The sequence below is a fragment of the Myzus persicae genome, unplaced genomic scaffold (assembly GCF_001856785.1).
Source record: "Myzus persicae strain clone G006 unplaced genomic scaffold, MPER_G0061.0, whole genome shotgun sequence".
Lineage (NCBI taxonomy): Eukaryota > Metazoa > Arthropoda > Insecta > Hemiptera > Aphididae > Myzus > Myzus persicae.
In genome coordinates this window covers 168968-185695 of record NW_019102587.1, presented here as the reverse complement: position 1 = coordinate 185695, position 16728 = coordinate 168968, and the positions used below count along the sequence as shown (strand labels likewise).

The window sequence follows — 16728 nt, the reverse complement described above, 5'->3', positions numbered from 1 at the left end:
TTTAAATACTGAATGAAAATAAAGTAACATTCAACTTTTAAAATATTAACATAAATTAAATATTAAAAATTAAATAGATAAAAAAAGAGAATTGGGGACAAACGCGGCGATGAAACATTAGGTAGGTGTAGTTTTTCAGACAAACGCGTGAAGCAAAAGAAAAATAAACATTAAATAAAGCCAATAACGTCGTTAACCATGGACCCAATAGTTCTCTTAGTCGTTACACGGTATCAAATACGACGGAGATTCTCTTAAAAATTTCTTGGTCGTATGCGTACCAAGTCATTTTTACGATACCATTACTGGTAAATCAATTCACCGTCACAGTCCACATGAATGAAAAAAGTCTAGTTGAATTTCATTACAACATAACCGTCTATGTTGATGATATTTTTCTCTTGGTAATGACGTTTACATTTTTTTAACAGCGATAATATTGATGAACTAATGAAAAAAGAGTGACCAAAAACATTCCTTACATGCGGATATCCAACTTCAATCAAACATATCATCACCGAATATAAATTGTAGACACGAAAGAGACCCGACTAAAACCCGATATACTGGAACACCTTCACAACGCACTGGGCCCCGACGAAGAATCCATCAAAAATATAATTGTATTTATAAAAGACATTGAATTGTACAATTTAATTTAAATTATTTAAGACTATTTTAAGAAAAACAAACCAATGGTCACGTTATGGAGGCTTAATATATATATATATGTGACCATCATATAATTACAATGCAGCAATTTACATTCAATATAATTAATTTTTGAGACAATACTATTAAATGTATATAATAAAAAAAACTATACATTTATAAAAGAAACAATAAATATAATTTTAGTTGTTTGCATAAATTAGTTATACATTTTCCGAAGATTGATCGTTATTTGTTTTAGAACAACATTAAAATTGTAATGGATACTAAAAAATAAGTAAAATCGTATATTAATTGTTTTTCTTGACTGTTGTAGAATCTTTTTACGTTTTACAATTCTACATTAAATACAATTATCTTTTGTAATTTATTAACAATTAAAAATAAATTAAACTATCCTATTCCAAGTTGCACTTATTTAAATCATCAACTATATTTCTTGGTATACTCTTTATAGTAATATTTAGTTCTACAAAATAAAAATATAAATCGTTTTTATTAATTGAATTGTTTTGCCAGATTGAAAATGCATGTAATATTTTCATATTTCTTAAAAGCTCCTTGGTAAATAAATATTATATTAATTTATTTTCATTTGCTTTATCTTTTGCTATTCAGAAATATTATAGAAATAAAAGCCGCTGAGAAATAAACTGCATTTTCAGTACAAATCAAACCTACCCTAAACAATTTGTTTTTTAATGGAAGACCTTGAGAAAACAATATATTATGTTGCACTAAAAAAATGTGGAGACAGTAAAATGTGCCAAAATTACAAAATGTCCAAAGTTAAGAATAACATTAAATATGTTTGCTGGATTATCTTCAATTATAATGGAAATCAACTCAGGTGAAAAAAAGTAGTATCTTTTTTGTAACACTCATATAAATCTTCGCTTATTAATCATTATAAGTATGGACTAATACATTTTTAGTATCCTTCAAAGTTGACCAAATTACAATTTAAAATTTGACCCACGGACCCATTTACGATAGTTTTATTATTATTAAGTGTTAGTAGTAGACTAGTATAATACTAAGTTCCTAATTTTTTTAGTTTTAACTAACTATTAAAGTTTCGCTCAAGTTATTCAAACATACGACACTACACACACAATATCTCTATTCATGAGTATAAGACGTTACATAAATTACTAACTATTGTTTGTGTAGTCGCTCGTTAATGATACATGTTTTATTATATTTGTCACATTAAAAATTTACACAACTCTGTATTTTTATTGTATATAAAGAATGTAAACATTCAATTCATACATTTCTCAAAAGAGTGTCCATTATTTTTCTTGCATGACTTTAATCGCTGAGGAACCTGTAAGTTTGCACTTTTAAAACTGAGAATAAAGTACGAATCTTAATTACATTTTAGAGATTTATATTTCTTATTTTGAATAACATACCATTCATTTAATTTTTCTATAAAATAACTTCCATTCATGCAGAGAAACCGGTATTATTTTGAATATCTATTTGCTATAGATATGTATTATCATTTAAATACACATATCAGTATTGCATGTCAAATTAACAAAAAATATTATATAATTATTCTTTATGGAATCTAAGTTTTTTTAAATGTTAAAATAAAATACGACAATTTGTATAGTTAATTAACACGTGTAACTTATATACTATCAAATTATTGCTGATTAAGCTCTTTACAATCCTTTATATTTAAATGATCAACTAAGTTTAAGTTAATAATTTCACATTTTATTTAAGGTACCTAGTAAATAAACATAGATATCGATTTTGAAAATATTAAAATTAGGACTAAATATTACCAATTCGGTATTTTTAACATTTTTAATTTAAGTGATAATATTTTATAAGTGGTCAATTCAATATCGATTTTTGCATTAACGTAATAGAATTATTAAAATATATTAGCTCAAGAAAAAAACAGTTACTTATTTTAACACATTTTCCTGTATGATATGTATATAATTAAATCGAGCAATTATAAAATAGTATCACTTTAATAAGAATATATCGGCAGGCACCCAATACGTATATTATTATTATTCTTTTTGTTTGTTGTTATTATTTTGAAACTAACCGTTCAAGTTGAACGATTAAACATCTATGGGTAATGATTTGTCGTACAACCATAATCCGATAATAAAAAAGGATAATTTTTTTGGGTCATTCGCGAGTGATTATATTATATAGTTAAACCGATGGCCGACTTACCTCACAGGCGACGTCCAGGTTGACCGTCTCGCCGGTGGACGCGACGTGGCCGAGTATGCCCACGCCCCACGGGATGCGCACCTCGTTGTCGGTGGTGGTGGCCGGTCCGCCGGCCACCTCGCACTGGACGCCGTCCGGCAACAGGAATTGGCCGCGGGCGCCGCTGTGCACGTCGAACACCTTGGACACGAGACACCGGCGCCGGGAGCCCCGCGGCGGCCCGTCCACGAGGAACAGCGAACCGGCGTCGCAGTCCAGCAACACGGCCAGATCGTCGACGATCTTTTGCGACAGTGACTTGAGATCCAGATCGGTGGCGATGTCCCGGACCACCGTCAGGAAGAAGTCCCGTTCGCCCTGTGCGTGCCGCAGATCCCGCTTGGTGTCCACATTGTGCGCGGACACCGGCCACCTGGGGAGTCGCACCTTGGAATCGATGAGCAGCGACAGCATGCTGATCGGGCTCGGCGGCAACGACGTGAACCTGACCAAAACAATTGTATTTTTACTGCGGCGTGTTAGAGCTAAGAAATTCATTGTTTTATTATTTTTTCTAATGTAAATTAAATTGATTAAATTGTTATTTCTCGAAATCGTGCAAAACTCTTTGTGATATATCACTACACGGACCGGGTTATCATAGTTCACGAAAAGAATAATAATTGCCCTAAACAAATATGCCTTAAAATTGTGATGGCTACTGGACACTGGTGTATAATCTTTGCGAGGACGATTAATTTTAATCTTAGTTTAAGCATAGAAAGTCCCATTACAATTTCAAACGGTGACAATTGGACAATCAGAAAAATAAATTTGGAAGACATTACTTTTATTATTTTTTTTTTTTATATAACCTTATGCGTTTGTTGATTACAATAATATATATTGTGGAAAATTACACTGTTTTTTCTTTTGCTCAACGATAGTTTACTTAAATTTTAAAGTCAATAACTTATGTACTATTATTGTGTCTAGGAATTATATGTGTGAACTATCTCCAATTATTAACGGAAAATCTTGACTTTATATCTCATTAAAAACGTCTAGTCACTGTAATTGAAAAAAAAAACTACTTACGAGTTTATACACCATTTAGAAAAAACATATAACTCTTTAGATTCTACATTTTATGAACATCAATAAATTTACTGACGTATATCAAAATCACTTTATTTAACAAGCACAATAATTATTAATAATAGCAATATACGATATTATAATAAAAATAATATTATATTATAATAAAACGAAGTGTGTGGTTACGAAATTGTGAGATCAAAAGGTATAATACCCTGGTGATTAAAGATTTGGCTATTTCTATAATAATGAAAATGTATTTTTAAATAAATTATGAATTAACTTATTTTGTTTAGTAAAGACGTATAGTGTAATTATATTTTTATAAGATTAATTGTAAGAGTAATAATATTTGTATAAAATACTAATTATGTATTTGATTAAATATAACTTTACTCAATTTTAATTGAACTTAAAAATTATTATTTTCTTTTATAAAAAAAATCTCAATTATATAATAATGAGTTGTAAACTTTTTTCCAGATTTGTTATGGAATAATATCCTAACATACAACTTTTTAATGAGTTATGTGAATCGTGAATTTATAATTGTACAACTATATAATATATGAACATATTGAGCTGTTTAATTAAAACATTTTAATAATTTTCATTTTTTTGTGTCTCCTATAATTCAGATTTTAATATTTTAAAATATGCCTTGTAAACTTTTTATCATGTCAAGATAAATTTAACACGTAATTTAGTTTTGATTAAAATTGAATTTGATGCATTTTAAACTTCTTTTACTTGAATCTAATATTTTATGTACTAGTTAAATTTGACATATATTTATTCAAAAAACTTTGAAAAAATAAAATGACTATGAAGGTTGTTTATTTTATAGAAACATATTTAGGTTATAAGCTATTCACCATGTAAATTTATCTAACAATGGAATAATAATATCATAGAAAAAAAACCCGCAAAATTAATGAAAATATTTTTTCGACGAGCTTAACAGCTGACGGAATACTATTACTAACGATAAATAATTTTGCTGTTTACTAATAACTTAATAATATAATGACAAATATTGATAACTGTAATCTACTAGTGGAGTTAGAAGGGTTTGATTGAGACTTTCTAGTCTTCCAATATGATGTCACTATTCATTAACTTTGCTTTTTGTGTATTGCACAAGCAAAATTCATACGGAACATGAAAATAAATGAATTGTAGACTTTTAAACCCGTTACTCACTGTATGAAAATATGAATGCATATCGCTTTACTCTCTACTCTGTTATATTATTGTACAACGATTAACGAAACAATCGAAACGAAGTTTTCCAGCTACTGCAAACACAGATACAAAAATAAAGATTGAAAAGCGTTCTTACTCTTTCTCTCTCTCTCTTTCTCTCTCAAAATATATTTATATACGATTTACACGTTGTATATGTGGCATTATGTTTTGTCGCGTTATTGTTGTTTACTCTCTTAGCGATATTATAACGACATGCAGTGCTTATTGTCTAGTGTTATTAGGACGTATATTCGTTATAGTGACGTAAGTAAATAATAGAATTAAAACCAATAACAATACGCAAACGGCAAAATCATCTAAAACAATGATGACCAAGAGTATTTCTACATAAATTTATTTGTCTCATAAAAATGATATAGGTTCGTCCTACGTTAATTAATCTTTTCAGAGCTTTTCACATGAAATAGGTAGTATTTATGATGAGAAATGTTATTCTGCTATCATACGTTTAGGTCTTCGTCGCCATTCAACTCGTCAGCTTTTCACCCTTCTTAGCAAAGCACGAGTCTGGGTTTTTGGTAGATGCTGATTAATGAATCCATTTATTTATTTATTTTCAAGGTGTTATGAAACCTACATGACACCTAAGACTTTACGGCGTAAAGCATTGTTTAAAAATGAATTATAGCTTCAAGTTATGTGCAGCTTAAAGTGGTCTAGTGTAGGTATTAGACAAAGTGAAGGTAGAATATCAGTTATAAAAATTAAAAGACACATTTCACATTTGAAATAAAAGGAATCACTGTTGGTTAATATATTATCATAATAATTAGTATTATTAAGGTTGATAAATTGACAATATTATGGGATTGTAACAGGCAGATATTAAGCCTAAGATATTCTTAATGAGGAATGGTGAGCAAGATTGCCATATAAGCTTTTGATATTTAAAACTTCCCAAGTTATAGTTATAATTTTCTATTATATTCTGACCCCAGTTAAAATATTATAGTTATACCATAAGATAAACCTTTAGTCCTCGAAGGAAATTTTTTCCCTACAAGTCTAGAAAAAATATACAACCTACTGGTATTATATGCAGGATATTTTTATCCTGGAGTTCAGACGATTGTATCCTGGAAAATTATTGGTTCCCTTGTCCATCATTAAAACTATCCTTTGTAAGATTTAACTGTGACATCAGTCTCAGTTTTCGATTTGCTTCTGAAGATTATTATGTTATAAAATATGTTTTAATGTTTGCCAGCGAATTATATATTGTTATTTTATTAGTTCGATAATACGTAATATAGTAGGATATTATCAAGTCATGTTTCAATATTATACCTACCTATTATATACGAATCAAAAAACTAAACGTAAGCACAAATACGATAATGTTTTTTAGTACACATATTAAATTATAATTTGATAGATTAACCACTCGCATATTAAAAACGATAATACGTCTAGCGACTGAGTTCTTAGCGTAAAAAAACGACGGTTTATTTGATATTCTTCTCGCGTCCCGGTATTTCACCGACATTCTTTACCCCCGAGACCTCTACGATATGATAATAGTATTATATATTATTTACATGTATGTATAAACATATATTATAATATCTAAGAGAAATAAAAATGGGTAACGGCTCCGAATGCGTCGCACGAGAATAACAAAGTGTTATTATATTGTGTATAATATAGTACTGGCTGTCGACCGTATGATAATATATTATAACTATTATAAATAACAAATGTTTAATAATACATTTTATTATTGACCATAGTATACTAACGTTTTCCTACAACTTTGATCGTCGTTTTACAATGAGTAGCCGTACTCGTGCATATTAGTAAAACTAATAATCGTAGGTATAATAAAGTAGGCATTGATCAAAATATCAGGTAATTGGCATTTTATTTACCATCACTGGAACTTACGTCATATAAAAGTGCATCTGCCCAAATTGAAGCGTCAATCAACAATCATAATAATTTAAGATGTTTGTTGTTGCTATGATATTTAACACAACGAACAAATTGGTACACAGATTTAAGGACGGTACATAATGCGTATTATGATATTTTTATTTTTATTTTTTAAAGCTTTACTGCATTTAGTCGGAAGCATGTTGTGTATGTATATATAATATATATGCCCACAATACGCATATTTAAATACGGTATGTAATGCATGCTACATTTATATCTCAAAAATGATATATATGTAAAATTGATACAGACAGGTAAAATATTTGTAAACGTCACAACTAAATTTGTACACCCACGATTCCAGTACAAACTTAAGCATACTTTTTAAAATGATTATATTGCTGGCTAAAAGAGTAGTAGTGATAGAATAGTTAATACCAATAAAATAGCTAAAAAAAATAATCTTTCATTGATTAATTTGCTGGAAAAGTGATGGACAATTAAGCGTAAATGTTGAAAATCCCAGTAAAACTGACCACAGTTGTGAATAAACATTATTAGTATGAATTTTAAATATTACCATTTTTCGATGAAACATCCAAATTGTGGTCAATGTTAACATAATGAGAATTAAAATTGATGTTCGAATTGTATCTAATTAAAAATAATATATTATAGATCTTTTGATATATTATTCAGAAATCTAAATGTATATAAAATGATCAAAACTTAAACGATTTGTTTTATAGCGTTAAAGCTACATAAAAAAAATATACTACACATACATTTCGATTAAACTAAACAATGAGTATACAGTATACTCATAAAATAAATTGAAACCGAAAGTAGATTACCATTTTGAATTATTATTGTGTATTTAAGTTCAACATTTATTATTATCGTTGCTATATTAATTTATTAAACGATATAATAACGATTAATCGAATTAACGATTAACGAAACTGTTATTCATAATGAAAACCAAACATGCAATTAATACAAATAATAAAACAGTTGGGATTTTTTTTATTGCATCTAAATGTTACTATGCATTGTCTAAATGTCCCTCAAAAAGTCTAAAATTTACTATTGGATTCTAAACAGTAAAAGCATATAATCAGTTACTACCAAAAAAGGCAAAGTTCCAAAGAAAAACTTTTCTAAAATTTGCCTCGAAATACAAAATTGAAGGGCGTGGTGTATATTTTGGCAAGTTACCAATTAAAAATGCATGTGCGCATGTTTTAGAATAAAAAAAATAACCATAATATTTGGTAAAAAAAAAAAAAAAATAGATGTTAAGTTTAAAATCAAAGTTTGGTTTCCGGCCAGCGAACTAAATTCAACTAGACGAACAAATAAAAAAACAGAAACCCATTAAAAAAAGACAGTTTTCATAATTAAGTTTGTTCGCATACATGATGCACATCCAATTTGACGGTGTTGCGGACTTACTGCACTGTTGGAATTTTGTAATTTTGTTGTTTATTTATTTATATATTGTGTTATAATGTCAACGCCCAGAAAGTAAACACTAGTTGTTGACAGTGTTTGAGCCTCGATTTAGTATAAAGCATTTTCAGGTCAACGGAGTGTTTACTGCTAAAATATATGCTTTGGATTTGAAGTAACTTTGTAGAATTTATAATACGCGTGACCTTGTTTAAATTTTTTTCGAAAAAAACAGTAAGCACACGGTAAACGGTATTTTGAATGCGACACGAAGGATAACACAACAACGTTATGTGATTTTCTCAAGACGTGTTCAAGCCGGAAGTCTGAGCAGATCATATTTTTCTCGTGAAAATAGACACCGCAACAAAAAGTGCATTTCCTCAGTTTTTTATTTGTTACCTATAATATTACACATGGACCGTGAAACTCTGGGTTTGACATCGCGAATCGAAACAAAGCAATTTCCCGAAAGCCACCTGATATGAGAAAGTATATTATTTTTGACACCGGGATTTAAAGACAAGTTATTCTTGAAAATTTAACTTAATAACTATACTACCTTAGAACATCTTAATATCGGATTCTGAAGGAATTCGCCTGGATTGATTTACCCATACATTTTTAAATAAAGCGTATCATTATTTTTTACGATCTAAAATCATAGTACTGACTATGTTAAAACAATTAAGCTATCTTTAAAAAAAAATCGCACCCAATTTTTTTTTTTTTTTTAATTGATCCTGAGCCCGGCAACTGAGGCCATTAGCTATTAGTAGTTACTGTAGGTTTTTTTTTTGTATTGATGGTTTGTAGGTTTTTGGAACGGTAGGGAGAACACGTGTGTGTTTGTTTTGGCAGAATTTCGAATGGGGCACCTGTAGGTTTCTGCCATGCCCCGGGGGTGGGGGATGGCAGCACTTGCTCTCCGGTCACCGCGAATTGTCCGGAGAAAAATGCCGCCCGGTGGCCGAGGATCGAACCGCGACCGGCTGCGTCGCAGCGGAAGAGTCAGACCACTCGGTCACCTCGTCCCCCCCAATTTTAATTGTCTCTATAACCTACAATTACATTGACAAACACACATATATGATTATTTAGAAACTTGAAGACTAAACGTGTCGCCATATAGTACTTTAACTCGCGAAATACAAGACAATAACAATACAATATATTATATTATATCCTGCAGATAATACGGTTCTTGATATACGGCTTAGAACATGAAATCAAAATAATAATAATAACTAGCAATGATATTATTAATTTGGCATAAAACCAAATCAATCATAATGTTAACTAATTCAATAATATCATAATAAAAATAAATAAATTATTGTCCTTCACCCGATTCTATTAATTGCGAGTAAGTGAGGGATTTTACCAAGATAGACAATAACAGTACTGAAATATTACCACAGTGTTATATTAATTAAAATTAAAGCTATTTAATTGCTCCAAAAGGTAATGATGGGCCCAAAATAAAAATATGAGACACAACATTATAAGATCATTCTTTCATCGCTTAAATAATGTAATGCCTATTGCTTTATTCTTAACAAACCAGCTAAAAGTGATGTATAATATTTTATGTTATAGGTGTATTATTATATTATTTTATCTTTTATTTATATTTAAATGTATAACCTATTTTGTAGACCTATTATTATGTTGAAACTTTGAGATTTTAATTTATATGTTATTTTTGTTTTTTCCATTCAACGTTTTATTATTTGGGACCATCAAATATTTATTAAGATACATTGATGAAACTTTACCATATTATTCAGAATAGTTTTTCGTATTCGCAAAGTTGACGTAATATGTAATCTAAAATGACCATTGACCTAATTTCCGAAGATTATTTTTCCAAACTAAAATTTAAAGACTCATCCATCCACAAACTGTACCTACAACAATTTATAATATGGTTATAAGCTCTATAAATTGTCTACTTTTGAAGATTATTATTCTTCTATTAAATAAGAAAAAAGCATATGTTATGGTAAATATATTAATATATGAATAGGAAATTATATCTGTCAGCAGTAGAACATAATATATAAAATCAGTATTTTCTATTGAAGTCTACATTTGTTATTTTTTTTTCGTTTCATTTTTTTGACATATTCTAACCATCTATGATAAATAATATGTACAACGATTGACTTCTTCAGTAAATATATGGATAAACCCCACTAAATATTAGTGAGTTAATAATAAAACAGTTATTTTTGAAGTGGTAATTTATAAAAGTGTTAGATACAGTGTCCTGTACGCTATTTTATACACACATTAATATTCATTGCAATGAAATAAATGCAATTATTAACTTGAGATTATGAACATTCAAGTATCATAAATATTAGTTACTCACTACATGCATAATAACGTATGCAAGAGCGTCACTTCAATTAAATATCTAAGTGTGTCAAATTTAAGGCGGAATATTTTATTTTTCATAAACCATAATAGAAACATCCTGCCATCGCCGAATGGCACCACTTGGATAAATATTTTTCTATGTTTTCACGATTCTGAAACATTTTCATATTATTCGATACTTAAGTTATTATATTAATATTATACTACTGTGTAGTTATTACGTTTATAAAAGAGTTATGTTAAACGCCCAAATCCATTACGAATAACGCAATGTGTAATTAAGAATCGATTAGGCCTATATTAAAATTCTCGCATCGTCACATAAAAAATTGTCAATGAGTTGTTTTTGAGCTAAAAATTAAAATTGTTTTGTTGTTTTGCCATATTTGAGACTGCGACTTGTTGTGGATTAGAGTGTGTTGTTGTTTCGAGGAAGCCAAAAGGACAAAGTAAATCCCATTGGTTGTAAACATAATATTATTTTATGGAACAAACCATTAGTCGAAAATCAAACATTGCAGTTTTTGTTTACTTGTTTACTCGTTCGTTCAAAAAGCATGTTTATGAAATGTAGAAAAATAGCGTTAGATCCGACTCTTGTAAATCGGATATTTGTTCTAGGAGTCTAGTTTTCTGATCGATAAATTGTTTGTTTTTAGTATATCATTTTATGTTGTTACGAATGTGCTTATTCAAAAAACACTGAAACAATCGCATAAGCTGAAAATCAATATAAATGTATTCATTCACTAAAAAAGTAAATAATATACTAGTCAAACTAACAAGGAATTATATTTTTTATAAATAACCTAATTTAGTTAAAATGTACATTTCACTAACATTATAAGTTATATTAAAATGCATTTTAAATAAAAATTACATTTAGTACTTTATTAGATACAATAATCAACTCTCAAAAATCTTATAAAAAAAATAAATATTAAAACGTGCTAGTGTGATATAAGAGAGCGGAATGTGACATAAACCACTTCAAGGATACGAACTCAGGATTCATATTTAATAATCTTACATTTCAAATGATAATTACACATATATCTGTGGACTATTTTTATAGAAAATAAGTCGAAGTAGCCGTTTCTGAATAGGATGCACCACGAAACGGTTGAGACCACCAGTGTACCATAATAAGTAAAAATATATACTTCGAACAAAGAAGAACGGAAACAGTGTGTCGCAGAAAAAACGTCAATAATAATAGTATAATAAAATAATAATAATAATAATAATAATAATAATAATAATACGTATTTTACGGCCAAAAATGTGCGCGTGAATGGGACGACTAAAGCAAGAAGAGGCTGATTTTACAACCCAACTTGCATAAAATCGCAAACGAAAGAAAGAATGAAGAAAAAATACGTTCGGACGGTCTCTGAATGTAATTCCATCGCCAAGCACTTTTATTACTACAGCGACGATGACATTCCGCGCAATAACAGTTCTGTACGAGGGAACCTGATGACGCAGCCACAAAAACTGACTGTATATAATATATATATATAAATGTGTGTGTGTGTGTGTGTGTATAGACTATGCAGTACACCCGGCTATTTCGGTTTTATTATTATTTTTATTTTTATATTTTTATATTTTTAACGCGTTATAAACGTGAAATGTCCTATCGACTCCACCATAAACGCTCGATCTTAACATAATAGATCCAATTTTGGCGTTTAGACAGTGTACGGGATAAATCAAATTCTTGTAATTTGTGAAACGACCGACATACTTGAAGTAATTTTAAATCAACCACCGCGTAATACGTTTACCATGCGATTATTGTACTTACATAACATAGAATTCTATTTGACGACCATGATTAATAAATATTGAAAACAAACACAAGGTAAAACATAATTACAATGTTGATATTGATTTATTTTCTTAGATAAGACAACATTTTGTAGATCATAATACAAAATTCTTTAAACTAGGGATACATCACTGAAATTTACTCTGTGATCTATTCAACACTCAGCTAAGACTTTGTAAATTATAAATTATAATTAATTCCCTAAAATTGAGTGGTGTTGAGGATAAAAGTACGTTTAATTTTATCTCCATAATCAATAATTAGAGGCTACCCTCATAGTTTACGAAATTATATAATACGTGTATATTATATGGACCAAAATGGGTAGTATATTTGAGTAAATGTCAATTTTTTACTTAAATATTCCATTGATCATGCATCAATGACCTAAATAAACAAAACTAGTTACTTTAATATTAATCAGATAATAATAATAAACAATATCGTTAATTTTTACAAGTATGTTATACACTACAACCCACGATTTTATTTTTCATGACCTCATAATATCGCGATTTAAATAACTCGCATATTGGTAGCAAAATATATTCATGAAACTTTTCATTAAACTATTCATGACGATAATGTAAATACACCATAATATGGTTAGGTTGGATTATATTAAACTATATTTTTTTCATATAATTTGTCAATAACACCCATAAGTAATGAGGTACATTCGTGTACGTTATAAGATCAAATTAGACCATGTAAGATGTAATAATGTAGAAGGCCCCCGCCGGGACTTTAATGAATATATACAATATTGTACATCACATTATGAAAGGTACACTTGAAGGAACAACTGATGCACCATGAATATTGCATGAAATTAACATCCGAATTCCTAGTGGGACAAGATCCAGCGCATTTTTATATGAAGCTATTCATATATCCTATTTTTATTCGATACCCTATTGATTAGATTAATAAGTGATTTCAATACACTTAATTATACATAATTGAATTTCATACTGCGGTAATAATTTTATTTTTACTCATTTGTAAATATCTGATATTATTTTGTCTTAAGTTTTCTATTTTTTGTCCTATAACTTTTATTTTATCACACTTTATTTCCATACATTTTATTTATGTATCAAAAATCCGCCCTGTATTAACCTTATACAATAGTTAATAAAATATAAAATAAATATTTTAGTTCAATGTTTCTAGGTTTCACTTACCTCGTAAGTGTAGGTTCTCTGAATCATGATAAATCGAGACCACTACCAAAAAACATTTATAAATATATAATGTTTATATTATATGTCACATATTAATCTGTTTGTGAAGAGAGTATATTGTTTCACTAAAGATTAAGTTGTGTAGAGACAACAAAATAATAACATGAAACAGTGTTTTGATTACTACATTTATTTGTATAAATATCATCAATGAAAATTGGCTACAAATTATTTATTTATAGCCGAATAATGTACCAATAGGTTTTATTATTATAAAATATGTACCACTCTAAACATTTTGACCAATTTTTGGGATTTATCCCGAATGGCGAATTCAAACCACATTCTTCAGACACTTACACCAGGAATAATAATTTTGTGTACTTTTCAAGAGTTATACATTTTTAAATTTAATAAATAATAATAATTGGTTGACTATAAATCAATATTGTTATATACTTTATCGCTCAAGTGTACTAAAGATAAAAAAAATAGACCATACTAGACTTAACACATTTCAATGCTCCATTCAAATATCCGTTTCTTGCCTGTACCATAATCATGAGTCATCAACGACTTATCTCATCGTTATATTTTTCGTTTAAGCAACCAGCTGATTTTAGATTTCTGTGTTATGTAATAGAGAATGTAATTATATGCATTTAATATGAATAAATACCTGAAATAATATTATCTGCAGGTCGTTTTGTCCTTTTATACGTCTAGCCACAGTATAATATAGATAATATTATGTAGGTTTGGTATAGGAATATCGCATACAACACATAATACCCACTGGCTTATTCGCATTTCCGGGTAACATAAAAGCTGATTTGTATTTACACGATGATTAAAAGATTACATTCAGCGTTTATTCGATGCGTGTAGGACACCAAATGAAAACATAATGTAAGATACATCCTCAATAAACAATTTATTTTTACGTTTTTGAATGGGTATTTTTTATGGTTAACTGCAGACATCATTTAGATTATTTAGCGTACATAACAAACTTATCAGTAGTAAGTACTCGGAAAGTTTGATAAAAATTGTGCTTGAATTGCATTACTCATTAATGCTATTGACATTTTATAAGCTTTTCGATAATCCATCGATTGTAAAATTTCTCAAAAAAAATGCTACTTTCTAATTGCAGACAGTTCACTAAAATCGTTATATATATTTTACGCACCGTAGATGTAATAAACGACAAATTCAACTCTAATTTTAACTATATGGTACACTATAAACTAGTTGTTAAAAAAACTTATCTTTCATACGCGGTTTTTCCATGGAGTTGAAAAAAAAAGATAAGGTAGTAGGAATCCATACGCTTTTTTTGAGAAAAATTAGTTTCCCTAAAGGATTCAGTTCACAGATGCTTTAATTTGATTTAAATATATTTTCGTTGAAATTAAATTTGTTTAAAAAAAAAAAAATAAATTGTAAAAAAGGCATTCCCTTTTTTTTTTTCTAATAAATACAGGGAAATATACAACTTTTTTTAAAATGATATGCATCGATCAACACACACAGTTATTTTCAGTGAAATGTTATTTGTGAAATTTTTATTTTTAGCATAATTGTCAGTGAGTTTGTCATTGTAAGGGGGAAAGAGTTTGAGTAGTTTCAGTGTCACAAATGCTGAAAAAATTTGAATGTATAAGTTAGTCCATACATTATGTCCAAATTCTATAAAGGTATTTAAAAATGTTTTTTTATCATGGAAATCAAAAACGTAAAAAAAATGTATTGTAATAAATTACTAACCTTCCCAACATAACGTATAAATACATAAACTGATTGTATAGTTTTATGATAGTGAAAAACAGTGTGGAACAATATTCAAAATATCTGTTAACGTTGACCAAGATAATAATTTTACTAAACTATTGTCTACGAAAAAAACGTATTATATTTGAAATGAACACAGGTTACTCAAAATCAACCATTTCAAAAAAATCAATACATTTCCCTACATCTAAGATTACATCTCTCTAGGTACCTCAGTATTTTTCTAATGTGTGATCTAGTCGTTATTTTATCGTATTTTTGTATTATTACAAAAAGTACAAATGTTCCAATAAATATTTTTTTACATGATTTCAAGTAGTTACAAAACAACGTTCTTTTAAAATATTATATTTTATGTCTTAATAAAAATTGTAATTAGTGTCTTACGATAAATGGAACACCTGTAAGTATTTATAAAATAATTTATATGCTAAAATCTCATTAAAATAATCAACAAAAAATAAGTACCTACACAGAATACAAAATTTACAAGAAAATATATAATTTATTGTCGACAAACATTTACAATTAATTTTTAAATTTTAAGAACAGGGATAACTTATTATCGTTAATTGTAAATTGTTAATGTGTGAAAGACATCTGTATTTTACTGTGTCGATGTTTATTTATTCGAGACCTTGAATAGTGAAATTAATTTAATTTAAACTTAAGGATAAATACATTTTTACATAGAATGTTGTTCTTATGTGTGTGGCATTTATAAAGCAGTTAACTTGTTAAGGAATTTAAAAATTGTTTAAACACACGACCAAATTAGTTATAATATACTACGATAAGCTCATATACTTTATTGCTTTTAAGATAATTAAACTACATTGTAATATATTTGTCTAATTCAGCGCTGTAAGCTAAGAAGCGTTCGATGACACGACATACGTCATATGTGACGATAAGTAAACAGTTCGATTTGCACGTAGTGTCGATGGTGATGGTCGAAACGAATAATTAAAA

At 28.6% G+C, this 16728-nt stretch overlaps 1 protein-coding gene across 2 annotated transcripts in view; it reads right to left on the bottom strand.

Moving 5' to 3' along the window:
- The window catches only part of LOC111032620 (dual 3',5'-cyclic-AMP and -GMP phosphodiesterase 11A-like), a 90981-nt gene that overhangs the window by 11746 nt on the left and 62507 nt on the right, over positions 1-16728 (bottom strand). For both annotated transcript variants that reach the window (XM_022313018.1, XM_022313019.1), the window contains one exon: positions 2884-3367. In XM_022313018.1, coding sequence (XP_022168710.1) covers positions 2884-3367 — 484 coding nt within the window. The remainder of the gene's footprint in view (positions 1-2883; positions 3368-16728) is intronic.